The sequence below is a fragment of the Solea solea genome, chromosome 5 (assembly GCF_958295425.1).
Source record: "Solea solea chromosome 5, fSolSol10.1, whole genome shotgun sequence".
NCBI lineage: Eukaryota > Metazoa > Chordata > Actinopteri > Pleuronectiformes > Soleidae > Solea > Solea solea.
This window is the reverse complement of record NC_081138.1, coordinates 12,152,217-12,179,762: the sequence shown is the minus strand read 5'-3', so window position 1 is coordinate 12,179,762 and position 27,546 is coordinate 12,152,217. Positions and strand designations below refer to the sequence as shown.

Here is a 27,546-nt window from a genome sequence, read left to right as displayed (position 1 = left end):
AGTATAACAAATCACAGCCTCCACAAATACCATCATTTTGAATCAACCCATGGCTTAAGCTGTTAATGTAAAAATATTGTGTTTATTAAAATAGTTAATTAAGTAATTTTGTATTAAATTTTTTTATTTGATTACTTTTCTCATCTTTAAGATACACATGACTGCTCATAAATCAATAGTAAAACAAAAATAAAAATGATAGGATAATGAAGTCTGGAGGTCTTATCTATTTATTTTAATGAAAAGATTTTTCCTGTGCAAGTATTTTTGTTACAACTCTTGCATGCACTATATTTGCTACATTCAGTAGAGAGCTGTCAGAAAGTGAGGGACCCACTCCTAAATAAATAGATTCTTATTTCCACCAAGTTTGGTACAAATCAGTTCATTATGTATTTATTTATTTATTATTCACATAGTCCTGCATACAATCAAACAAACAAATGCGTCACTTTATAAAGCAGTAGTTATGCAGTGTGGGCTTTTTTTAGATTCCTTGAAAACAACTTATAATAATCGGTACAGTAGAAACATGGCAATTCATGTGTGGGATTATATTTTCAAACACAGTGTTTCATATTGAGACTGATCATTTCACAGCAGCATCTTCAGTGTAGAAAGATGTTGTGAAGAAAAATGCTGATAGTTGTCAGAATCACCCCTGCTGCCATGGATGAGGTGTGTTCTGGAGCTGCAGGAAGACATAAAACAAAAACATTTGAAATTTCAAAAAAGTGACCGGCTCAAACAACAATTTATGAGTAATAAAAAGAATGGTATGGATTGCAATTAAATACTGAAACTACATTTTCTAATTTCTTCTTTTTAAAAGCTTGTTAGTCACTGTGGGGCCCAAAACGTTTAGAAGAAACATACCATGTGAAGAGCTGTCTTCAGAGGCCGAGGTATTTGTACTAGAAGATGAAGGACCAGTAGCTGCTGTCATCGAGGATGTTGCCGCTACAGTACTTTGGCCAACAAGTGGTACCGGTGTGGTGTACACAAGGCTAACAGGTGGTGATGTGATAATGTAGGATTTAGTGAACACACTTTCAACTATACTTTGTCCGCTCTCACGGGATGCACCACACAATTCAGGACACTTATGGGAAGATAAAGTGGTGATGCACAGATTAACTGTGCACTGGACATACATCTGCAAAACACAAAACAATTAGATGCAATTAGATCACTGGTTGATGAAACAGGAAACCTATAAGTTTGAGAAATGAAGTCAAATGCAGTCTCAAACGTATTCATTTGTGAATGCACATTTCTGTTATTCCACTTTAGTTGACACATTACACTGATGATTCACCTAGCGCAGTGTTAAACCAATGTAATGACATGAGCCCTTTTTTTTCCCAATGTGTAATTGAAGACTTCATTTTAAAATAAGCACAACATTTAATAATCAGATATCATAGCTACAGTATATAGCTGATATATATAATGTAAATACACATACTGTGTGTATATATATATATGTTCTGTCTAAGCTTGTCTTAGTTAGGACATTAAAAAAATACAAACCATTGAATTTGTGTTGTGCACAGTGCTCAAATCAAGGCGGTAAATCTTGACATTGGGATTTGTTGTAATAACTTCAGCTGAGTTGTTGGAAGACAAACACCTTAAAGAGGAAGAGTGAGAATTATTTAAATGGGAACTCAATACAATTACATACAAAGCCCATCAACTCCATACAACTCCCTCTGTAGCAGTATTTGGCAAAAATAAGATTCTAATATTTGTTCTTTTCTAAATCAAACTACTTTTTAAAAACATGATTGATACTGACCCATGGTGCAAAATAGGTGTCTGCTCTGCAAAGTCGTCCGTCTCAGACTGAACACACTGGCTCACGACCAGCTCTGCTCCACTGATAGAGCAGTTGGCTGACACAACGAGGTCCAAAAGGCTGATCTTGGACCCATTGTGGTCGGTGGAGCTGGTGGTGCTGTTGCTTGATGATTCCACTTCTCGTCTAAATCGTCTTGCTCTGTCGAGGGAACGTAACCTGGCAGCCCTTGTGAAATTTGCGAAGGGTCCCTCTCCAGGTATGCTAAACTTCATCTCGAAGCTAAACTCACCAAAGATTTCCTTCTCTGAGGGCATTTTGATCTCGTATTGTGGTCCCTTTACCTGGCTGCTGGGAATCCGGCAGGCCAGAGGGAGGACAAGGGAGGGCTGGCGGCTCACCATCGTGAAGGGACGCACACTTTGCAAGGTGTTGCTGTAAATTAGCTCTGAATCAGCATGCTGTTAAACAAAAGAGGATGATGAGTAAGTGAAAGAATGATCTCATTGCCAATGGGGGTAAGAACTCCACACCAGACTGTTTAAACATATTGTTTTTATGATACTTATGAAATGTTTATTGCTGCTAGCCTGTTGGTGAGCTATGAAACTGTTCCATTGTATAACTACAATCTTATCTTATCTCTGTTTCAGGTGTTGTGGTCAAAAATGAATTCTGATGCACCTACACAAAACAATGTTCAACCACTTGGGGTCAGCAAAGATGAGAGTTAAGACAAGAAGTTACTCCTTGTGTATTGCTGTGACTTTTTTTCCTGACAGGGAGACAGAAATAAACCAGATGGCATGAAACAAATGTTGTTTTACGACTGTCCTTACTAGTGTTTGTTTGCTTTACTGTCTGTTATTGTCTTGTGCTATGAATGACAATTAGCCTTTTGACTATGTATGACTTATTTACAGATTCCCATAAAAGTACACTGAATTAATTAAATTGATGAATAAACAATAATTTAGGACAAAAGGCAACACACTCTAAATGGAATCATCTGATTTTACTTTGTGCTTTTTAATTGTGATAGTGAAGTAAAGTGTAAAATTGATTTATGCTATTTAAAAAAAATATTTGTAAATTCACTTATTGTTAAGGAAAATTGCAAAATAGTATACCCTCTGTTTCCAGCTTCTGATGTTGACACATTTCTGTTTTGTTTTAAATATATTGATTGACACTAGTAACACTAGTGAGATTGCGGTAAAATGTATATGTGCCATGACTTCTCTGCTTCTAAGGAAAAGAACAATATATCAATTAATTAAGGAGATATCCTGCAGATTAATTATAAAATATAATGGTGCAGCCCTGTATCTGATCTAAATCTGGAATACAGTGACAAAGTAATGGAACTTATTGATCTCCTTATAGTATTGCAGTGCAATACAATTAGTTTAAGGTTTTAAAATGATTTGCCACATATCAGGATGAATAGCCATATTTTCAGAATAACAAAGGAAGTATAATGCAGAGAGAAACAAAGGTAGAGCATTTTACCACAGTCTTTGTGCCACAGCCATCCAGGGGGATGTGTGCAGTCAGGTATGTGCTGTTGTAGGTGATGGGACAGATGGGGCTGTTGAGCTGCAATTCATCCAGGTCAATGTTGCTCAGCGGGGCCACAGGAAGCACCAGAATCATCTCTGTCTTCTCACATGTGAGCTCTGCAAGCAAACAGCACGTTCCTAGATGACTAATATGCTACACACAGTCATGCGTCGCTTATTTATGAACATATTTAATAATGAACCTGTTCCTGCAGGTAGTGCCCTCATTTGCCCTGGAAACAAAAACAAGATGGGCATATTTTTATAGTCATTGTGAGTTTAGAAGTGGTGCATTGTAATACAATACAGTAAATTAGAACTGCATTCTCGTGATTTTTTGTCAGGGGTAAAGGTCTTACTTTGGTACAGCCACACACATCTGGGCTCTGATTGCAAACTGTAAAAGACAAGAAGCACAAATTGTTGTAGCTTTTTGAAATACCACTTTCATACTGCGAGCATAAATGCCTCTGTGTAGATGCTTGGTGTTTGATCTCTGCAGTCACTTTCTAAACTATGTTGTGAAAGTTCATTATGTCTACTGATTGAACTGAGGTTTTTGGTTTTTGGTTCACAGTAAGTTTTCCTTTACCTTGTTAACCAGTTTCGGCGTGTATATTCCGCCTTCCACAGAACTGTCACCTGATGTTAGGTGGTGACGTGTGCCTTATTTTACAGCTGATAAATAAGGCACAGTTCTAGTGATACTGTTTTTTTTTATTGCACACACTCACAAGTAAATGATTTACTTGGGTAGCTCAGTGTGGTTGGTTAATTGGTTGCAGTATATAGAGTGGTTTCAGAAAGTATTCACACCCTCTTTATGTTTTTTACCCAAATCCAAATGCAAGTGGATCCAATATGTGCATATGTGTGTGTATGCTTGTTTGCCTCTCACCCAGTGTCAGCTGCAAATGGCTCCCGCTAAGTGGTATATAAATATAGTATAGCTGGCTGGTGGGAGGGATGGATGGATGGATGGATGGGTGGGTGGAGGGATGGAGTTGCCATATTTGCCATACATTCATATGTGCCATATACAGTATAAACAGATATTTTTGGTTGAAGAAATCTGTCAGGGTCTGAATACTTTCTGAAGAAACTGCATCATAAAATAAAGAAAGGAAAATATGTTAAGTAAAATAGGGATTCTGATCACATTTGAGAAATTCAATTTATGATTTTTCATACAAACATTTATAAAAATCAATTTTTCTATTTTGTTTTATTACCTCAGACACGTTACTAAAACTAAAGGTAACAATACACATAATCCAATTAGGTTAAAGTTAATCAGATTAGTTTGTTAGAGGCAACTTGCTGCAATCATACAATAACCTTTTTCAACTATTGCCTTCCGACTTTCCCCGTTATGAGACGACAGTGTGGCAATAAATTACCTCTTGGTGTTTGCAGCAAAGCAGATGGGTAGAAGACGGGGCAGTTCATTGTCAGACCGGACCCAGGCCATGTTTAATGCTGACAAGGGGCCAATTGATTTGAAGTTCTTTCTCTTGAGTTCAGGTGGACCAACCACTGCAATCTCTAGAACGCTGTAGAAAATGGCGAGAAACCTTTACTTTTCAACTTTCCTAACTGTATTCATAAAAGCTTGTTCAAAAGAAGAAGAAGAAAATAATGTACAGATTAATTAATTCATGAATTAATAATATTTTTAGTTGCAACCTACTCCTTTTACTCTATTTTAGAGTTCAACAACAATACTGAATTGGTTCACATGCTTCCATGTGTGTTCTCATCTGATAGAGAATACTGTATTCTGTATTTATTATACTGTACATAACATTATTTCAGATTATAGGACACACACCTCTCCAGTGCAGAATAAAAGCTGACATTGACTGGAATCTCGTGGTATGGCAAAACAAACAGTGTGGTGTCCTCATCAGGCGTCTCACTGTATGCCACAGGTTCATCAGTGCAGCTGGAAACTGACTCCTCCACTGGATGTGAGGAAAATAAGACTTTTCAAAAACTTCAAATTATAACAGAGGAGAAGCGTAAAACTGTGAAACATCATTTAAGAAACTAAATAAACATGCTGTTTTATGTTTTAGATTGAAGACACCGATAGAGCCTATTATCTGAATGAAAGATTCACCAGTAAGAGAGAGGTGTACTGGGATTGAGCTGAGGGGCGTGTCAAAGACACGGCTTCCTTTGGGCCCAGGAATCAGGTCCTCTGCCATCAGGTTGATGAAATACTGTCCCACTGATGCTTCTCCAGTGAATGTCAGCATACATGTATCCTGGTAAACGAGAGAACTTGTTATGTGTGGTATTCACTGAGCAGGGGTCTGTGTATATTAAAAAACCTTGTTTTTTGTTTCAGGTTAATCTTGTCCCCTTCATCACTGAAACAAGAGAGTACATTACGTTCTCTTGAGGTTAAGGCAATTTCAGTTCTTTCCTGAAACCCAAACTAAACAATCATCGAGCCAAAGTAAGATTCACTGCTGCATTATACAGTACATGGATTTATATCCAGTGGTGGAAAATAACAAGGTGCATATTATACTCATACAATTTGTGGCATTTACACTTACTTTGCTATTTCATTTCAACTACTTTACAGACTCTATCAACAGAAACTAAATATAGTTGACTACATAAAAGACATACTCTTGTGAGTCATGCAGCTGTATTTTTAATGATTCCATTTTTTTCAAACAAAATTACACTGACCTGATTATTTATTATTTTAGCTTAAAATACATTTAGTCCACATACTGGACCCCTCAAGCATTTAGGTTTAAATGAGATGATCTGTGTCTGTACACAGGTCAGATGCTTAAGTCAATTGTGACCATTGCGTGTTCAAATATGAGATTCCCATGCATAACCTACTCACAGTTAAGCAAAATTACAATCGGCCACATTTCTGTGACGTGAAGTCAAAGATAATGGTTGGTTTCAGCTCGCAGAGAGGCTATAGTCATTCAGAATGAGATGATAAGTATTTCAGACATGACAATACTTTGAGATGGTCGAGTGAAAACAGCAGGACAAATAATAGTTTCAGTCTTAACAGCTGAGAACAAAGGCTGCTCCCTCTCTAGGGGGCACCGCAGGAAATGAGCCGTGTTATGTGATTTAGCAGAGATTTTTATGCCGGATTTCCTTCCTGACGCAACCCTCCCATTAATCTGGGCTTTGGACCAGCACAGACGTTAAACTGAAAGCGACCCCCCTGTGGCAGGGGTCAATTTAGAGTGTCCATTTAACAATGAGCAATTGGGATAGGGTACTTTGCTCAGAGATACCCCAGCCCTTGACCTCTTCATTTTTATTTTTAAAATCTTTAGATTTTGTTTTTCGAGAAAAAAATTGGCAGAAATTGGCAGAAACTGAATACACTACTCATAAGGGGTGGATAAACACTTTAAAACAGAAATTGTTTCCTTTCATAGTTTTAGAATAAGCTTCAAACTGACAGGGACAAATACATCATTAAAGGAGCGGCTTCCTCATGCTTAAAGACAGCTGTGCCAAGAGAGAAAGGATATGCAAAATAAACCAATTATAATAGTGAATTGTATATTTTGTTGATTATTCTAAAATGTATGTACATATTTACTGTATATACTTACACATTGCAGAAATACACAAGTACTGTACCTATTCCACCAAAAAAAACCTGTTAAAAATGTATTAAATATAATTTAATTATAAAATATAATTATATTAATATAAAATGTTCATAAATTAACATTATCAATCACGTTTTCTCCCCAATTTCTATAGAAAAGGTAACAGTGTTGTATTAGTATGTGCTCTGCTTATAAAAAGACTAACCTCATCCAGCTCTATGAAGGAGTGCCGAGTGCAGCCGACACACTCTCCCTTGTCAGGCTGGGCAAAGCGGCATCGCACCCTGTCCCCATCCAGGTCTTTCACTGACAAACTGAAGTGGTGAGGGCAGTTCACGCGAGCCCTGATCCCAACGCACAATAATAGGATAATCTCAGAGATAATCTCTTTTCTCTGATCACAAATACACAAAGCACCATGGGTAAAATCAAAAGTAGATATGGTCAATTTGTGTGAAAACAAGTGTTGTACATTGTTGTACATGTTAACTTCCCAGAGTCTCTTTAGATTTCCTGGCAATTGGTGAAAGTTGAGAAATAATCCAACACATAAACTCCAAAATTTATTCATTTAAAATATGGATTAAACAAAAAGATAATAAGTGACCTTTAGCAGCACAGAGACAGATTATGTCTACTTTGGACCAAGCTAGGCTCACAATTTCCATTGTTTTAGTCTCTCAATACTTTGAGATATTTGTACACAAGCTTCTGTAAAACATTAAATTAAGTCTTTGTGACCCTCTTTTCTAACAGGCCTGTGTATTTATATGTTAGTGTATATTACCTTAATGGAGGAGGAAGGCCAACAAATGCAGGCTGATTGAGTCTGCCACTGTTTTTCCGAACCTCTGGTCCTGCTTTCATTGCCACGTAAAACTTTGTGTCCTCCCTACACATTTAGGAAAAAACATGAGAGTGAATGGTTCTTTTGTTCAGACTGAGTGTAATGATTTGCTGGCGAACCTGTTACACATGGACTTGTCTACCTGTGCTGTTAATTATGATGTTTAGTGTTTTGCTTTGGTGATGTAGTGAGTATCAACAAAGCTATGCCCACAATGCTCTCTTGCTTCAACTTGGTTTCAAGAAGTGTGAGTTTTGTGATTTGAGGACAGAGCTTTGATGACAGAGCAGACAGGAGGAGGGGGTGTGTTGGTTGCAACCTTTTACGCATTAGATTTCTACCTTTTAAATTATTGATTGCTATACATGAAGAGGATTAGAACCAATGACATAGAAAAGCCTTTCAGAAACAAATTATGGACTCAACCTTTAAAGTTCAAGTGTACAGTGTCTGTCACCAAAACACTACTAGTTTAACTAAACAGCATTGTGTGAACTATTAGTTTGAATGTAATGGATATCAGTTTATAATTAAATGTATGTAGGATAGCTTCAAAATGAGGATCGTAACACGACTGTTAAATTAACAGTACTAATCGTCATTGTAGCAACCGATAACGTAATAACGGCCAATAATGTAATAACAGCCAATAACGTAATAATTTAAATGTAATAAAACCAATAATGTAATAAAGTTGTTGAGCCAATAACGTATTCACTTTTTGCTAATAACATAATAACTTATTACGTTATTGGCCTTGCATTAAAAAAATCCTTTGATAATGTAATAATTGAGCCAATAATGTAATAACTGAGGTATCACTTTATTTTATTTTCAATCTCTGGAGAGAAAGTGTCACACTTAGCCTTAAAGGGGACATATTACGCAAAATCAACTTTTTAACCATTTTAATACTTATATTTGGGACTCTGGAGGCCCTACCAGTCACCAAAGTGTGGAAAAAGAATACTCCGTCATGTTTTCGTGGTTCCCCTTAGTGTAAGTATAGGCGATAAAACACTCGATGTTGAATTCCCTGCGCTTATGACGTCAGCATGCGCATTTCACCGCGAATGTTACCGCCCCACCAGTAAGTTTACTTCGAGAGCTCCACCTTAGCTCCACCTTGTCCCTGCGAGAGTGCAGGCGAGGGAGGAAGAGCGGTATTATGTCAACGCGGAGGGACAAGTGTGCTGTTCGTGGCTGCACAGTGGAGCACAGTGTTTTACACAAACTTCCACAGAGGATTTGATATATGAAGCTAATGTGCCGGATAAAGTCAGCAAACGTGTGTTCGTGTGTTCGCACTAGACTGCGGCCAGCGGTCGCCGTATTTAGTCAGGGGACGTATTTCACCGACGTACAAACACACACACGTTGTTAAGAAAAGGTCACATAGAGCTCATAACTGACCATTCTGACACGTCCTAATTAAAAATATTTGTTCAGTACGTCCTCCATGACCGGAGCACAGACTCAGTCTGATACAATCACATATACAGCGGCGAGCTACAGTTTATGCAGCTCGCCGCTGGCGATCAGCGGTGCTGCACTCTCTGTGCAGCGGTGCTGCACTCTCTGTGAAAATCAGCTGATCGCCACCGCTGATCGCCAGCGGCGAGCTGCCTAAACGGCCGCTGTATGCGACTGATCGCCAGCTCCGTTTAGGCAGCTCGCCGCTCGCCGCTGGCGATCAGCGGTGCTGCGGTGACGAGGTCTCCGGAGCATAGTCACCGGTCTGATACAGTAACATACAGCGCCAGCTTATGCAGCTCGCCGCGCGCCGCTGGCGATCAGTGGTGCCGTTCCTAAGTGTTTTTAACTGATTAACAGTTCGGCACTATTCGGCTCGATCCTTATGTAGAACGTCTCTTCCTGTGACGGCACTCTCGCTGTTTTCTGCGCACGCTGCCATGTTGATATTGTCAGAGAACTAGTGGAGGGAGGGGGAGACGAATAGAGCTGTAAAGCGCTGTAAAGAGGACAAATCAGAAACCGCCTGGAAGAAGTGGGTGTGTGTTTGCCTGTGTCTCATTTGCATGTAAAGGGACCATGCACGAAAACCGAGCGTTCTGAAAGGGGCGGGCTTAGCAGGGTTATTGAACTGCTATGATGCTTCATCCTTATGGTATTTTGACCAAGGCATGTCACTGACATGTTCATTAGGACACCAGGGAACTATTTTAATGGGGGAAATAGGGTATAATATGTCCCCTATTGCATCTTGCAACAGATGCTTAAATTTCCGACCTTATAGATACCCCTTAGGGCTGGGCGATATCTCGATATTTTAATCTATATCGATATATTTCTAAACTAGATATAACACGGGACAATATCGCTTGTATCGATATCATTTATTTTGCGTTAAAATGAGAATACATGGGTCGCAAGTTCGCACCTATTTCTCCTCTCCCTCTCCCTGCGTCCCTGCACACACACACACACAAGTTTTGCACAAACGCCTGACTGCCGGCAGATGATTGGCTGTTCTGCCTTAAGTCCCTCTTGGTGTGTTAGATCTAACGTTCAGCTCGTGCTGAGGAGGCGGGAACTAGCTGGTTCATAGTTCATACACTGTAGAGTTTTGACTTATTTTCCATTACTGTCACATATGGAAGCCGGGAGGAAGTAAATATTGATAATAAAATACAAGACATTATTTAATTATCATATCAACAAGCTGTGTTAAATATCTATGTGAAATAATTGAGAAAATTGTTCAAACCCAATGAAGCTTTCATTTTCACAGATACAATTTTTATTTTATTAGTCATGTTTGTTCCAATTTTATTAAGTCTGTTATTTCTGTTAAAATTGTAACAGTATTGTATTTTTGAATGAATTACTGTATATTATTGTCATGCAGGAAATAGATTTGTTTTAGTTTTTTCAAGGGGCATTTTCAGTGCATGGGGTTTAAACTTATAACGGACTGTTTGTTTAGTTTTAAAGGGTTTGCCTCTGGAAAACCTTTTATCTAATATGCTATAATGCTTTGGGGGAAACCTCAATTACCTCACAGAAAAAATATCGAGATATATATGGAGTATTGCCATTCAGGTAAAGAATATCGAGATATGACTTTTAGCCCTAATACCCCTCCACCCTCAAACCCCCCTCCACAGGCGTAAAGGAGCAATTAAGAGTCAATTTGCAAATGTGTTTATGTTACTATGCCATCCACTATACCAAATTTTTTATGAGCAAACTACACAAAAACGTACACATCAGCGCATAAGACACTGCAAAAACCTCTGGAATTACAGGAAGTTGAAACTATCTTTATGGAATTCACAGATTTCTTTAATTCAAGAACTGCATGGTTGTGTTTATGTGGGTGAATGAGAGCATTAAATCAATTTAGGAACAGCATATCTAGAGCATATGCATCAGACAAACATTAAGGGCTGCAGTCATATTTATACAGTATATTATTACATTATTGGCTTAGTTATTACATTTTCAGCCAAATCTGCAAGCAATTTTATGTTGCTTTGTAGATCAGACTAGCCCTAACACTGTTTTGGCCGATTCAACAATCCCAGAGTAAAAGTAAAGCTTTTTTTATGATACTGGCAAAGTGCTCTCTGTAGCCACGGAGAGCCCTCTCCATCGTTGAAAACCCTGTCAGAGAGCCTCTCTGTAGCCCGACATGTGCCTCCAAAACATGTTACCATCCGTCAGGCAACTGAGACCAATGGAGACCGCGGTGCTGTCATTGGTCAGTTAATGACTAATTCCCGCAGCCACTAGTGTTCTGGTGGTGAATTGCAATACCATACTGAAAGGTCAAAAGGTCAAAGGTCTGTATTGTCACGGAGTTGGATACACAGAGTACTATAACGGAACCCTAAGAGTGACATATAAATCCAAATTGACTCTTAATTGCTCCTTTAGGCCTGTGGAGGGGGGGTTGAGGGTGGAGGGGTATCTATAAGGTCGGATATTTAAGCATCTGTTGCAAGATGCAATATTAAGGCTAAGTGTGACACTTTCTCTCCAGAAATTGAAAATAAAATAAAGTGATACCTCAGTCATTACATTATTGGCTCAGTTATTACATTATCAAAAGATTTTTTTTAATGCAAGGCCAATAACGTAATAACCAGCCAATGACGTAATAAGTTATTACGTTATTGGCTCAACAACTTTATTACATTATTGGCAATTTATTACGTTATTGGTTTTATTACATTTAAATTATTACGTTATTGGCCGTTATTATATTATTGGCCGTTATTACGTTATCGGTTGCTACATCCATGCAAAAATGCATATGGTACTGATCAGACTGATATCATTAAACAGGAACGGATTAACATTAACTTCTTTTCATCAAACACGAAAAAGTGTTGCTTAAAAACATCTCCTGTATAACATGAATATAATCTATAAAATTAGTGCAATGTTCTTATTTTCAAGTAAGCTTAAATTTTAATGTCAAAACCATAAGCAGATGCAATATCAATTGTGCAATTTTCACAACTTATTGTCATATTTATAAAGATAATTTAATTGTTACGCTCTCCTTGTACACATTCAATATTTACTTTCAACTGTTCAACTTCAAATGTTCCAAAAAATGTAAATGTCATACCCCAGACTGATGGAGCCACTGTAGATACTGGGGAGAGTTTTCTGCCACTGACGGACACACCAGTCAGATGGTTCGGTGCCGATGAAAGGTAAGGGGGTTTTGTAGACCAGACAGTCTTCTCCTTCAGCACACACGTGAGACAGATCCGGACAAGGAGTAGAAACAATGGCAGTGAAATGAGCCCGCACCTGCAAGAAGCAATAAAAGGATTAAAACAACTGATTAATGTGCAGAAATGTTGCAGGGTATTAGAATTATTTATGTGGGAGCATCTGTGAGAGTGAACGGCAAAGTGAAAACCTAACAATGTGTGGAAAAAACTGTGAGAAAAACACAGGAGGGTCGCGAGGGGTGCTGTGCCACTCTTATCTGTTAATCAATTTACCATGATTCATAATAATCAATAAAGTCACAAAATAATGAATGGGTGGTGTTTGGACAAGAAATGCAAGAGGTGTCAGCAGAAAGGTGACAGATATACTGCTAAACGAGCCATTTTCAAGCGTCTCACGTGGAGACATTCATGGAGACAGGCCGTGCCCTAACATTCCTTTGATCTGTATGAGGGTTACTGCAGCAACCAGGGAAGTGCTCTTTGTTTAAAGGACACACTGTCAGCCTTTAACTTGGTTTGGATAAGAAATGCAAAAGATGTTTGTCTGTTTATCGCATATCTGTCAAACGGGGTTGCTTGACTGGCTTCAAACTTGGCAGGTGGCTCAGTAATGACTCCAAACTTCATTTGGTTACTTCAGTAGCTGTTGACTATGTCAAATGTAGTCACAAGACAAAAAGTGGATACCGTATAATATTATTTTTCACTCAGCCATGTCAACATTTCACTTTGCCTGTAACCACATCGTACAAAACCGATGAAAATAGAAAATGTGTCTCGTGCAATGACCTGCTAGAGGCACACAGGTATATTCTAGTCTGTCACAGGTTGAGTATGTAACATTTAGGCAGGGTTTATCTGCAGAAATTGAATACATTACTCATAAGTATAAACACTTTAAAACAGATATAGTTTCCTTTCATAGTTTTAGAATAAGCTTCAAACTGACAGGCACAAATACATCATTAAAGGAGTGGCTTCCTCATGCTTAAAGACAGCTGTGCCAAGAGATAAAGGATACGCAAAGCAAAGTGACATGAGTGTGTCTTTTTTCATGAATAAATCCGACCTTTTAAGGAAAAATAAGTGCTACATAAAGTGCTGCTCCACAACCATCAAAGTATAACCAGTATAGATAATAAGTGGACGGTTATTTTAAGGAACATTTGGTTTGTATGTTGAGAAATTAGGAGGCTTTGACTAATTACTTTGAAACTTTTCAGCTTTACCATAGATGGAACAAACTGACACAAATGTCTGAAAGAAATCTAAAAAAGTATAAATAAAACTTACTATCTACTCGTGCTAAAGCATTTGGATTTGAATAAACCTTGACAAACATATCTGGAAGAGAAGAATTCCCCACCGTTTTCCCTCCATCACTGTCCAGGGGCACAACGTGGACCGTCAGCCCCAGAGAAGAGGCGTCACAAGCAGGACCCAACAGGAAGAGAGTCAGACCCTGCACAAGGATGTGCAGTTTTAATCTGTGAAGCATCTCAGTTCCTCATGGGTGTCAGAACCTTTCGGAAATACAAAGGCATGAGATTAAATCAATGAGAGCAGGTTGAGCGACAATAAGCAGCCATATTGTATGTAATTGGTTATTGTGTAGCTCCTGTTTCACAAGTACAATGAGGAGTGACACGTTTGACGTCAGTGAAAGAGACTGTGGTGTAACAAGGAAATGTTTTGTCATTGTTTAGCAAAAATGCATGTGTTGACAGAGCCAGAATACCTGACATCAATGACATGGTACAGTCTGCTTTATATATAATCTGAGATGCCTGTGGTATACAAAAGATTCAAAAGAAAAATGGCACTTACCATAATAGCAGATTGAATAAAAATATAATAAGATTTTGTCAAAAATTTTGATTACAAATTGAAGGCATATGACAATTCAGGGCAGTTACATTAGGATTTAATAATAAACCAGTCATATCAACATGATACCAGACGCTGATTCACAGAATACAAAACTGAGTATTAACCAGAGGTAAATGTGAGGCAAAAAAGAAACAATAGAACATAATGATGCATGCTACAACTACTACATGCACATAGTTAGGGTTTATGGATCACGCCCAAAGACTCCATTATGAAAAGGTTTTGTGGTCATGTTGACACTGACACTTCCATATTTATCCTAATGTGTGGAATTATGTGGATCAACATTTAAAATAATGCTTAATTCAATAATTATGGTGGTTATTTTGACAACACAAGCCCATGATTTGTCAATTCCAGCATCTTGAATTATGATTATTTTGTTTATTACAAAATAATGCAAATAATGTTCAAAGCAAGTCACTTCCATACAGTTTACTAGTTCGTCTCGAGACAGGAGAGCAAATATGATTCCAAAGATTGATTTAAGTTTATTGTACAGAAAGCCAAAAGGGCATAGTACAAAGATGCATTAATGTAATTGCAAACATGAATTTAAGAGTAAACAAGTTCATTTATAGAATGTTCATGTGTACAATGTCCAGGGAGCTTAATTTAAACATTCCATTTAGTAATTTTACTTAAAATAAGAATGTAAAAAAAAAAACAAATGTCAAACTCGGGAGGTAGAAACAACCCACCCATCTTTCATATGACAATACAAATTTTTTACACAAGAGGGTCTACTGTTTACATCTCATAAGGCTGACAGTGAGGCAGAAAGGACCCATTAGCAGGTTAAAAACACCTTGAGCTTGTGTAATAAGAACTTGAGTGTCATGTCTGTCTTCAAAAGATTTGGAAATAAGTTTTTAAAACCAATTTAAATTTGACTTTATTCTTGCCATAACATGTAGGAATACCAAAATTAAATAAATGTGAACAAAATGGGTAAATAGTCCCGATATGTTGTGAGAATTTTGACTATTTTTGCTACAACCCTGAGCAGACAGCCCTTGACATTTGTTGCCCTTAACAACTTATTGAAACAGTGTTTAAACTGTAAGTACCATGCAATTAGATTTCATTATTATTTTGTCATGAATTTAATTACGTGATTTAAGAGACCTGAATATCATGCTCTAGATGACTCAGACAGCACACATGCAGGAGAAATCAATGATTAGTAGAACAGAACTGCCATTACCTTGACCTAGGTGCCACAAACAGTTTTTACGTCCTGTTCTTGTCATGCATTCAGAGTTCTCAGTAAATGCACCCAGTGTGGGATTTTGAAAGTTAAGCAGGGGTTAAAGTTAATTTGGTGCAGAGGCAGAATGAGGTTGGACTGGTTTGACCAGGAACTGTTTTGAAGAGGCATGACCAAGTTGCACGCAAAGAGAATGATGTTACAAAAATATATGCTTTGAACCCTTCTTGTGCAGTGCAGTTTGACACTTAATCGAACTCAAAGATCGATTAACAAAAGACAAACAGTATGGGCCAAGACATTTATTTGAATTCAAAGAGCACAATGGAACATTTTGAGGAATGATGGTACATCTGTTTTTATCAGCCAGTCCGTAGAAAATCTGTGGCCCATAGGGCATGTTTAGAGGTCACATGATGACTTAAGGAGACTAAACCAAGTTGTACAAGGACATTTATTCTGTAATTTTACATAATTCAAGTTTCTAGTAAACAAGACTATTTTACAACAACCCACATCAGTACTGGTAGTAATCTATATTTGGTCAGTTCTATCCTAGGAGCGGAAAGGTCCCTGTAGTTTGGTCATATAAAGAGAATGAAGGCCTTCTGGTGCTTTGGACCTTCTAGCAGAGCGGAGACAGACAACAACAGACTCCTAACTTCTTATCAGTCGCAGATGCAGATTAATGTCCATTACTGGCCGTTCTTCACGCTGAGCATTTTCTCCTGTGATTGGGGAAAACAACACAAGGGTCAGCATACAGAACATGGCCAACGTTGCATGAACAGAAACATCTTCGTACTCATTGCAATGACACTGTGTGTCAAACAGACAATTCTATTTGACCAATAATTTATGCGTCAGTCACATTAATATTAGACTTATTCAATTTATGTCTTTTGACAAATTGAACAAAAACAAATCAATTACTTTGATCATGGACTCCAGTTTGACGGCATCAGCAGCAAACTTTCGAATGCCATCGGACAGTTTCTCCACAGCCATGCGGTCCTCGTTGTGCTGCCAGCGGAAAGCTGCCTCATCCAGGTGAATCTTCTCCAGATCACATGCCTTGGCTACAAGAAGAAAACTATCAATGTGAATATGACTATATTCTTAAAACACCCTTATACAGTTCATGTTTAAGCTGCAATGACCTGCTCCTAATGCAAATGCCATTTCATAAGCACCTATTTAAGTAGTACCCCTTACAGTCCAGTGGAGGGCACATGTAAGGTTTCCTACCATATCATATAACAGTGTCAGCTGCAGCAACCATAGAAAGCTTGTAATACATGATGGAGATTGAACCCCCCTACTTTAGTGGAGACAGTTCCATGTTTCAACATAGAACCGATGCAACATTTATGTCAGTGATTTTCCATACAGGAAGTGTACATTCCACCCTACTTTGAGTGTTATGAAAACTCCAACCTTGGCAGCATTGGCAACAATGATTAGAATTTTTAATAAAGGAATTTAAAATGTGCAAGGAGCAAGGGATGAGCAAAGTATCCAACAATCATTGCTCCCCGTTCATGGATAAGTGCTGCCAACTTCTCCTGTGGCCGATGTGTGTATTCACTACTGGTGTGTAAAAGCTTATGTGCAGAGGTCAAAGTCAACATCACTAATTGTTGTGTGCGCAAATGAAGTAAAGTGACATTCAAAGCAATGTTAACACAACATAAATGGCATCAGTGCAGAGATGTTCTACCCGTCAAACCTTGACAGTGTAATAATTGCAAGATTAAAAATAATTGGATACAATAAAAATAAACTAGAGAAGCTGAAAGCAGTACTTGAAGCATGAGTGATGGAACAGTACCTGTATCCGCATTAAGTGTCTCTGTGACAGTGCTGTGATCCTTGCTGAGCTCTGCCAACAGTCCAGGGGAGATTGTGAGCAGGTCACAGCCTGCCAGGGCTTTAACTTGTCCTGTGTTCCTGAAGGAAGCGCCCATCACCACTGTGCTGTAGCCAAACTTCTTGTAGTAGTTGTAGATCTTGGTCACACTCACCACACCTTGGGAAGGTGAAGACATGATTTAAATTTTAGCTGTGAACTAAAAGCTGAAGATCATTAGAGGGCAAAGTCTCTAGTTCATAAAGCTATCACTACTACCACTAGTGACTAGTGAGACTGCCACAGTTATTGCAATACTGATTTATGTCACACCCATCACAAACAAACAACCATATCATTGCAAATACATAAATAAATAAATAAATAAATAAATAAATAAATAAATAATAGCATTGGCTCAGTCATCCAGGTTATTTTCAGTAGTTATCTTGCACCTGGGAGATTAGCTCAGGGCTTGTGCCCTTTTCTATCCATTGCTGGGTGACAAGGAGAGATGGGAGACGGGAGGAGCAGAGGACCATGGTAGAAGGAAGGGGCGTGTGGGCCAAGGCACAAAGAGGAGCTTCAGTTGAAGACCTGATGTCTGTGTGGTCACAAGTCACAAAGCGACCACAGAGATAGTTTTCACACCAAAGGGTAAAAGACCTTTGGAGATGAGACGAGTTTTATGGCCGGCATCTTGACTCAATCTTGAATGAGCTGATCCCCAACAAGGGCAACACATGTTTTCCACAGAGGGCTTTGAGATGATTGAGACTATCGTTTGCTTTTTGATTATTGATGTATTTCGTCTAGGCAATGTTGTTTTGAAAAAGTATGCGGTGGAAAGTTGCTTCTTTGCTGAGATGGATTTGTTGGTTGTATAGCGACAGGTTAATATTGGGCTATTATTGTTGCTTTTTGGTGAATAGGATGGATCTTTGCAAGGTTCTGTTTGATTCTCTAGATATTTGACCAATTTTCTATTTCAGTTATGCATGTGTGGAGATTTCTGGGCAATTGTTGTGGACTTTTTGAGCTGGTCCAGTAAAAGATTGTTGGGAGAAACAGAATTTGGCTATAGTGGTGAGGGTAGTATATAATCAGAGATCCTACCCTGTGGCTACCCAAACTAATGGGGATTTTCAATAAACACCTCATATTGGGGGCCACACTGTGGTGTAGTGGTTAGCACTCTCGCCTTGCAGCGAGAAGACCCGGGTTCGACAAGGGCGTTTCTGCATGGAGTTTGCATGTTCTCCCTGTGTGTGCGTGGGTTCTCTCCGGGTTCTCCGGCTTCCTCCCACAGTCCAAAAACATGCAATGTGGGGATAGGTGAATTGGACACTCTAAATTGACCATAGGAGTGAGTGTGAGTGTGAATGGTTGTTTGTCTCTATCTGTGTGTGGCCCTGCGATGGACTGGCGAACTGTCCAGGGTGTACCCCGCCTATCGCCCGATGTAGCTGAGATTGGCACAGCACCCCCCGCGACCCTCTGGCGGAGGATAAAGCGGTAGATGATGACTGACTGACTACATATCGGTACAATTCAAATCCAGCAACACTGTGCCTTTGGGATTTGTCTTTTTGATTAACTAGTTTCTGTCAAACAGAGCAATGTGGTTTGTGCAGTGCAATGCAAATGACTGTCCTGAAATCTACATTGGAGAAACCAAACAACCACTGCATAAATGCATAGCTGAGCACAGAAGAGGTGGCTCATGTGGACAGGACTTAGCTGCACCACCTACACCTGAAGGGCAAATAACATTATTTTGATGATTAGAATGTTCACATTCTGGCCAGGGAAGTCATTTGGTGTATTAGGCCAACTCTTCTGTTGGGTGACAGTGTGAAAGAAGCCATCTATGTCAGTCTGGAGAAACTAAGGGGCCGTCCACACGTAAACGGCTTTAGGTGAATATGTAAATACAGTTGGATGTATCTCACGTGTGCAGCAGAATTGTGTTTTATTTTATTTTCAGGTATTTAGGTTTATGACAGAAAGTTGCTAGATGTGTCTCTAGTCGCTTTTTTAAAAAATTAAACAAAGTCACTGGGTGTGTAAAGTCGCAATAATGCACACTGAAACGGCACGAACCGTAAACAAACAAAACCTACATTATTTCCCTTTGTTTCCCTTGGCTCGGTTCATTCTGTCTCTGTTATTAAATTAATGTTTACAATGTCTTCTGTTTTTTTGCTGTAACGTTACAGCTCTGGTATATGAACTACAGCGTTTTGAGTTGTATCAGAGGGTTCCGTGAGGATGGAGATATTTGCTGAAACGATGTCGTCGTTACAGGGAACTTTTTGAAAACGGCAAAAAAAGAAAATATATCATTTAATGTTTTGTGCCGTGTCATGGTTCATGTGTGCAATAAAATGTACACTTCATGAGGGAAAAAAATCGTGCCAGAGAATCGTGATATCAATTCTAAGCTTAACAATCGTGATTCATATTTTTCCCCAAATCGGCAGGCCTACTTGAGATCGAGTCAGGTAGGTGAACAACCTGCATTGTTAAACCTCACGACTCTCTGGACAGTTATCTGGCCTTCCAAGGCCAAATACCTGGATGTTTCCACCAGTTAGAAGTGAGAGGTGAAATGGCTTCAAACTTAACAAAAAAAAATGCATGCAAAAAAAAAAATGCATGCAATAAGCTCTATGCATGGACCTTAGAGAAACCCAGGATTATGTCTCGAAGCCAAATATCTGTAACCAAAATATCTGGAAGTGCTCATTTGCAAGAAGAAACTTAATGAGCTACAAGGAAACACAAATCTTTCAGTACATACAAGCACTACGCATCGGCCATTGTGATACAGTTAAAACCAGCATGAAGACAACTGACTGGTGTCATTCCAGGTCACTGGTTCCTCCAATGTCAATTTTTGTCGTAACAAAATACAAGAGACAACAATTAAATCCATTGTAACCTGCTATTTGGGTGCCTGTAGTACTAACTTAGATTAATTATGAAACAATACAAAGATAGCCCCAACGTGTAGTAATTAAATTAAAGTTACACTGCAATAAACCTTGACAATTATGTTTTTTGTTTTTATTTTCAACCTTATCAGATAGTGTCCATTGCAGAGTTCTCTATTTCTAAACACTTGTTACCTGGGTCTTCATGTGGCTCATAGCTTTTGCGGTCTGTATTCTCCTTGTACCAGTCAAAGATGCGTCCGACAAAGGGTGATATTAGTGTGACATTTGCTTCTGCGCAGGCCACAGCCTGAGCAAAAGAGAACAGCAGCGTCATGTTGCAGTGAACACCGTGCTTCTCCTCAAGCTCCCTGCATGTGCAGACAGACACAATATTCTATTGAAACAGCAAATCTGTACATAATGTGTAAACATGCATTAATACTCTGCTTGTAAATTCAGCCCATAAGATGGGTAATATGAGCAACTAATATGCAGTCTTGAGAAAGAGTTCAGACTGATTAAACATCTTAGCAGTGGTGCAGGTTACAATGTGGGTGGATATAGGTTTTGGCAGTCAGTCCAAAACTCTGTTTCTCACAGTTGAAGCCAGGACAGTTAATGACTCTTTGGCATATGAAGCCAGAGAAACTGTGCCACTCTCTCTCCCACTCTGTCAGGTCCATTAAAAGTACCGAGTTAGGTACCCAACTCTAGCATTGTACTCACTTGCCAGCCTGGATTCCTTCCCATGTCGAGGACAGCTTAATGAGTACACGCTCCTTGCTGATGCCTGCCTCTTTATACAGAGCGATTAGCCTTAAGGCCCTGGTAACCATTTCGTCTTTATCAAAAGAGAGTCTGTTGGGAGAAACGGGACCACCAATATTTAAGGATGCTGACAATAATCATTTCTAAAATGCACCGCAAACAGAATATGGCCAAGTTGATGTAGCACAGCACATAATAAATTATAACCATGTAACATTGTTTATGGGTTTTGCAGAAGCTGCAGTTTGACTGCAGATGCATTACTTTTGTTTTTGATGTTGGAACATTTCAATTTCATTTGTAAAGAAATATTTAAAATCATATTTCTATAGAAGAAGGTAATACTTATACTTACTTATGCTATGCTTATATCATGGAATTTTTTTTTTTTATTATATTTTGACTAATCCTACTTACACACAAAACAGTACCATAATTCTAACCTTCTTCGTGATTGGTAAAAGTCATTAGTCATTCATGTGCGTCTTGAATGACCAATTTAAACCTTGCGCTACATGCAAATAAACCTTAAGGAATTTCAGTTTGCAAAGACCAAATTATGTTATTTTTACCCAGCATGTCTGGTCATTGTCAATAAAACACAAGTTTTAGCCCACTGTGACAGATCGTTTGCACCTACCTGGCATCTACCTCAGTTGAGACTCTGCCTGGGACCTTCTTGAGAATCTCTAGCCCGAAAGTCACAAACAGCTTGTCCATGGTGTTGGCTATTTGCTCCTCTTCAGTTCTGAATAAAGACAAAAACAATAATAGTTCTGCTCAATGTTCGAATTACAAGGACAAGACGATGTTGAAGATATTTGTTACTATTCTTTGTAATAATTCACATTTTTATTTCATTATTTTGGGAATTTCTATGCGTTTACTTAATACCTGAAGCCAAATGAGTAACAAATAAAGAGGAAGAGAGATGTGAGAAGTCAGACACAAACCAGAAAACTGTACTTGACCTACTAAAGAATAGCGTATGGATGAGAGGTGAACCACTGAAGTACAGTAAAGTTTTAAACGCTTATTATTTTACTGTAATGGCTGGTTAGAACTTAACATCTGCAAAGGCATGGTTGCAATTTTGATCATGGTTAAAAAGTATGAAGGACGTAATATATTCTTTGGATATACATCATCAAGCCAATTTGTCACCGAAATTGCCAATGTGATCCAGATAAAAAACAGCCAGTGTGTACAATACAATTTTGCCTTAAAACTACCGAGACATGAGCAGAGAGGAGTTAATGGCTGTTGTCTATGGAAAACAAAAATTTAGTCAGGTTTACTTCTACATTTTTCTTTATCAATTCAGCCCCCCCCACCCCAAAAAAAAGAAAGAAAGAAAGAAAAGCAAATTGACTGCATCCTTAGCTCTTTACGAGTTGCCTAAAGAAAACCCAGAGGCTTTCCTTTGTAGATGATCAAACCTTTTCAAAATCATAATCTTTAAACACTGCAAATGCAACTTTTAAAACTGAGCCACACATGAGAAAAGAAAAGGAGACAGTAACGCAACATGAAAGATTCCAAATGCTGTAAAACACCAACAAGTCAACAGCCTTCTCTAAATTGCAGAACTATGAACAAGTTGCACAAAAGGTTTTGTGCAGTGTGCAAAATAAGCAAAACCACAAAGTTGCAACCTCTTACCCGCCTTTGGCGATGCCATACTTAATAGCTTGATCCACGAGCTGTTGGTAGGCTGGCATCTTAGCAGCAGCCAGGATAAGAGATGGGTTAGTGGTGGCATCTTGAGGCTTGTACTCCTCAATGGCTGCAGGATAGGAAGACACAGCAAAGACAAGTCACATACACACAATCTGATATTACACTGTAGAGTCTCATAGAATCATATCAGGCAAAATAAAAAAAACACACATTTTGCCTGTTATTTTTATTTTTTTATACAACTTTGAACCTTCCCAGTCCCCTGCAGAAGCCAACTATAACAAATTACACATGACTGAACCATTTAACTCAAACACAACTATTGCTGTAATACTATATAACCCAAGATTTACATTGATTTAATTTATTCTTGGGGAGTTCTTACGTGTTAATGAAAAGAAATTCTAAGAGAATCATGTGGAGAAGTAAAATCTACAATATACTGCTGCTGATAAATGAAGGAATTGTGCCATCTAGTGTGAAGATGAGGGGAGCCAATGAAGTTTCTTTAAATCTATTCTAATTCTATTTGCTATGCGTGAGAAAGACCCTTTCATGGGCAAAACAAGTTGTGCAAGCCATTGATTGTAGCAACTAAATTCAATTGGTGCTGCTGGACCAGGAACAAAGCCTGCCCCTGTTCTTACACACAAAACAGATTTTATAGGTCAGTGGGTTGGGACTGGATAACAGTACACAGGTTCTGGTCTGTGCAAATGGCCATGAAGATAGATGCGTTATCTTTTCATACTTTCATAGCCATCCCAAATGACCACTGAGGAGGTGCGTTTCCAGGTCCACTAATGAAACATGCCCTCAACTGGGACTAACTATTGTTTGAAGTTATGTCATTCCAGTGCAAGTGGCTAAAATCTAGTTTAGAGTACCAATTTCAAAATTTTAGCAATGTATAAACGAACCCCGACTGTTCATCAGTTATATATTTACATCTCAGCAAACAACCAAATGTATCAAACAAGTATGGCTGCAGCTCCACAAACTTTTCTGTCACATAATGACTGAAAGGTTTGTCTGAGAGCAAGTTTGTAGAAGTGTAATTAATCAGAACACAAGAAAATATACTTTTACATTGGTGAACAACTGTTATTTATGTACATTTTAACCCAATCTAGTAAATTAAGACAGTACAAACAAAATAAAATCAATTTAACAAAATAGGTAACCATTTCATTGCTACAAGTGACCCTTCAGTTCCTTGTCACTTTCAAAATCCTGAGAATCGTTTGGCTCACTTACACAAATGATGCAAGATGGTGGATTACGACATATTTGACCATGTTCCTAATTCTCATTAAAGGAAGCATCACTGATTGATTTTAACATACAAATGTAAAACCTAAAAGATATTCTAGATTAAATAGACTCACATTTTTTAAGCCCTCACAACTGAGGAAAAAAACTTACATTTTCTTTCACTGATTAGTTAATAATTAGTTAAGAAAGCTGTAAAATAATTGTGGCTTAAAGTCAACCCCAGTCAATTCCCCTATGTAATAGGAATCTGCTTTCCAGGCGCCACGCCTGGCTACACAGTGACAAACCAGATCTGTCATGTCATCCTGAGTCTGCAGTGTGGAGGAACTTTCTGGTTTGCATCACAATGCAACAGTGTTTCTACACTCTATTTCACATTCTGATCCATTAAGAAACCTTTCCTCTAAAGCAAACAAGACAGATCAAACAAGGAAGTAAATCAGTTCAGACAAAAATGCTAGTTTTGACAGTATGAATTGTAATTTTAGATATCTGTGACATCATTCTTACAAGTCAAAACTACAGTTTTCATATATCTCTTCTCCCATTTATATATATGGGGTTTGTCTGAATTGTGAAAACTGAAAATATCTCCAATTCCAGTTTCAGATAACTACAACATCATTACGAGTCATAATTCAAGTTCAAGATATCCTTAAAAATCCTCAATTGAAGATATCTATATCTATTACTGTCTGATATTGTCATAATGACTTTGCAGATGTCTGAAACTGGAATTAGAGATATCTCCAATTCAATTGCGGATATCCCTCCTTAGGACCAACTACTAGTCCTGAAACTCTGTATTTGAGACCAGTAAAAAGTGTGTAGCAGAATAACACATTATTAAGTGAAGTCTTATGACCTTATTTATCCAGGGGCACAAAGTATGCAAACAACATTTACACACTGTATGTTTGCGTTCATGTGAAAAACAGGACAAATCGTAAGGTATTCGACCTGAAGTTTGACGCTTGGACACTCCCACTTTCTAAACACTGAGCCAAGAGGACAGTTTTGACAATAAACACGCTAATTCAGTCAAAACCTTGACTGAATTACCTCACCACACTACGTCAAGTTTTACTGGAGCCTGATCAATATGCGTAGTCATAGTTTTTTGGAAGTGAAATGTATGGAAATTACTGCTCGCTCATTTAAGCTGGTGCAGCTAACGTAAAGCTGCTAGTGTTACTAAACTTGGTAACGTTAACAAGTAATCGGATTACCAAACTGCGTAGTTACAAAGATAGTGCAAAACTAGCTGGGAGTTGGTTAGAGTGCTACTTTGCTAGCTAACGGTATATGAACTGACACTACGGACTCTAACACTTCAATGACACGACGGCCAATGACATACGTTAGTTAGCATGCTAAGCAGCTAAGGAAGAATAAATGCAGTGGTTACCGTTAAAATCTCCCGTGTCGGCCACAACCACGGTGCATTTCTTCAACTGGTTCAACGCTGATTCCATCTTCAGCCGCTTGTCTGGTGACACACTGGACATGATGAGAAGAGCGAGAGACCCTTTTATACACAGCAAACACGTGAGGCAGGCGGAATGTCAGGGAGGCGGAAGCGCGGCGCCGCTCAACACGAGGAAATAGGCACCGGTGTTGTGCAGAGTTTAGCACCTGCCGAGAAAAGCATGCATCCGACGGGAACGCGCACAACTGAATCGGAAACTATCGGGCATCGGAGTTTTATGGCAAGCTACGGCTCGAAGGCGATACTTTTTGGGATTTATTAGTGATGATTATTTATCCGACGTCAGTAGTTTATGTTTTCAGTTACTTTACTTTTGCATCTCCATTTTATTTAGCCAGGAACCCTGTTAAACATGTGCAATTAACTCTCATATGCAAGAAGACATCCAAATATAACATAGGCACCACCATTTCATTCTAAAGTCTGTGCAAAATAAAATAAACAAGCGGTGCATTTTTTGACAGAGCTGGTTTTACAGCTGCCGAGATTTTCATCCCCATTTTATTTAACAAGGAACTTGTTGCACATGTACAATTAACTCTAATATGCAAGAAGACATCCAAATATAACATGACCACCATCATTTTATCCCAAACATTCAACAAAATAAAACAAACAGGGGTGCAGTTGCTGGTGATGTGGTTATAAAAGGTTGGACAGAACTACCCAAGCTTCAAAGGCCCCTCATAATTCTGTAACTCTTTGAATCCCATCCAGATTTTCCAGAATATAGCACAACTTTGAAGTGAACGGATAACATATAAAATAATTTTGTTTGCTTTTTGAATAATGAATGAGATGGAGGCAGATGAACTTGCTGTGGCAACCACTAAAGGGAGAAGCTGAAAGAAGAAGAAGAATCATAAATAATTATGATTATTTATATTTAGGCAGGAGAAAAAGATGAAGACCAAAGAGAAGGATCATGGATGTTGTGAAGGAGGGGACAAGGGATACGGCAAGATGGAGGCAGATGATCCAGGATTTCTGTGGCGACCCCTAAAGTGAGTAGCCAAATTAAAATGTGAATAAAACACTGAAAAATCACATTTGACATATTTTCTAGAGTCTTCCCCAGAGTCTTACCCAAAACTATGGTTTTTGTATAAAATCAACAAAAACACAACACACTGTTAAGGTTTAAATACCCTAGGTAAATAAATCACATACACAGTGGAGGGAGAAACCATTGAAGAACCTGAAATCAAGTTTTAAATATATTTAAATATAATATAATATAATATAGTTTGAAATTATATGCTATTCTGTTATAGGTGTATGGAAAGAGTTCAGTGAGACTGTATATTTCCAGGGGCTCAACATTATGAATTATATCTCAGCAGGAAAGATTTTTAATAATGCTGCAAATGTTTTACTTTGAGTTTTGAATTCCCTGAAACAAAAGCATTCATTTCTAATGGGACATGTTTAATGAGAGTTTCAAATTAAATACCATGAAAATGTAAATTGGGACACTTTCATTAATGCTTTATCTGGTGGGTTTGGTTCATTCATGTTCTGCATTTTGATCGCATGAAATATGTGAATTCCACAAACTGTTCAGTTTGCACAGAATTTCTATTACGTGCCATTAGATTTTTATGATTTTGATTTAATAGCTACAATAAAGCACCTGTTTCTGATTAACTTCTTGCCCTCCAGTAACAACTACATGAACACTTAACCCAACTTGCAATTACAGTATCATTTAAGAAACCATTACATTTTGTATCGTTGTCATGGTAACTGTATGTGCCCATACTCAAAAACAGTGTCTTAATCCATAGGCATTGGCAGCATAATGATAAAATTCCCCTAACCTTGCAGTTCTAAAAATAGTATATGCAATAGTTTTAATGCAATAGTTTTTGTCTATATTCAGACAACATACTATTTTAGAGCATTTTCCC

The 27,546-nt window shown here is 38.3% G+C and overlaps 2 protein-coding genes across 3 annotated transcripts; both read right to left on the bottom strand.

Annotated features, from left to right (window-relative positions):
- Positions 1 to 369: 369 nt before the first annotated feature.
- On the bottom strand, positions 370 to 15,802 carry LOC131459438 (uncharacterized). 2 transcript variants are annotated; one of them, XM_058629286.1, is made up of 15 exons: positions 15,634 to 15,802; positions 13,903 to 14,059; positions 12,422 to 12,609; positions 7,762 to 7,866; positions 7,180 to 7,318; positions 5,486 to 5,633; positions 5,195 to 5,327; positions 4,764 to 4,916; positions 3,723 to 3,760; positions 3,567 to 3,596; positions 3,314 to 3,480; positions 1,802 to 2,262; positions 1,534 to 1,633; positions 877 to 1,156; positions 370 to 691 (listed from the first exon to the last, which is right to left on the bottom strand). In XM_058629286.1, the coding sequence occupies exons 2-15, from the start codon at positions 14,032 to 14,034 to the stop codon at positions 609 to 611; spliced, it is 2,157 nt and encodes a 718-aa protein (XP_058485269.1). In that variant the 5' UTR covers positions 14,035 to 14,059; positions 15,634 to 15,802; the 3' UTR covers positions 370 to 608. The 2 variants fall into 2 exon arrangements, with proteins under 2 accessions (XP_058485269.1, XP_058485270.1); XM_058629287.1 differs by lacking the exons at positions 13,903 to 14,059; positions 15,634 to 15,802 and adding an exon at positions 12,807 to 12,933.
- Positions 15,803 to 15,923: 121 nt separating this feature from the next.
- Positions 15,924 to 25,735, bottom strand: taldo1 (transaldolase 1). The gene is made up of 8 exons (XM_058629288.1): positions 25,556 to 25,735; positions 22,855 to 22,978; positions 21,833 to 21,940; positions 21,151 to 21,282; positions 20,617 to 20,792; positions 17,468 to 17,665; positions 16,570 to 16,715; positions 15,924 to 16,364 (listed from the first exon to the last, which is right to left on the bottom strand). The coding sequence occupies exons 1-8, from the start codon at positions 25,653 to 25,655 to the stop codon at positions 16,332 to 16,334; spliced, it is 1,017 nt and encodes a 338-aa protein (XP_058485271.1). The 5' UTR covers positions 25,656 to 25,735; the 3' UTR covers positions 15,924 to 16,331.
- Positions 25,736 to 27,546: the final 1,811 nt, after the last annotated feature.

Coding starts and splice junctions, on each gene's coding strand:
- LOC131459438 (XM_058629286.1), bottom strand. CDS start 14,034: ATGCTTCACAGATTAAAACTGCACATCCTTGTGCAGGGTCTGACTCTC. Junction 7,867..12,421: donor AGTGGCTCCATCAGTCTGGG/GTATGACATTTA, acceptor CTAAATGTGTAG/GGAGGACACAAAGTTTTACG. Junction 1,157..1,533: donor TGCACAACACAAATTCAATG/GTTTGTATTTTT, acceptor TGTGTTTTGCAG/ATGTATGTCCAGTGCACAGT.
- taldo1 (XM_058629288.1), bottom strand. CDS start 25,655: ATGTCCAGTGTGTCACCAGACAAGCGGCTGAAGATGGAATCAGCGTTG. Junction 20,793..21,150: donor GAAGGAATCCAGGCTGGCAA/GTGAGTACAATG, acceptor CTGCACATGCAG/GGAGCTTGAGGAGAAGCACG. Junction 16,716..17,467: donor GACACTTAATGCGGATACAG/GTACTGTTCCAT, acceptor TTCTTCTTGTAG/CCAAGGCATGTGATCTGGAG.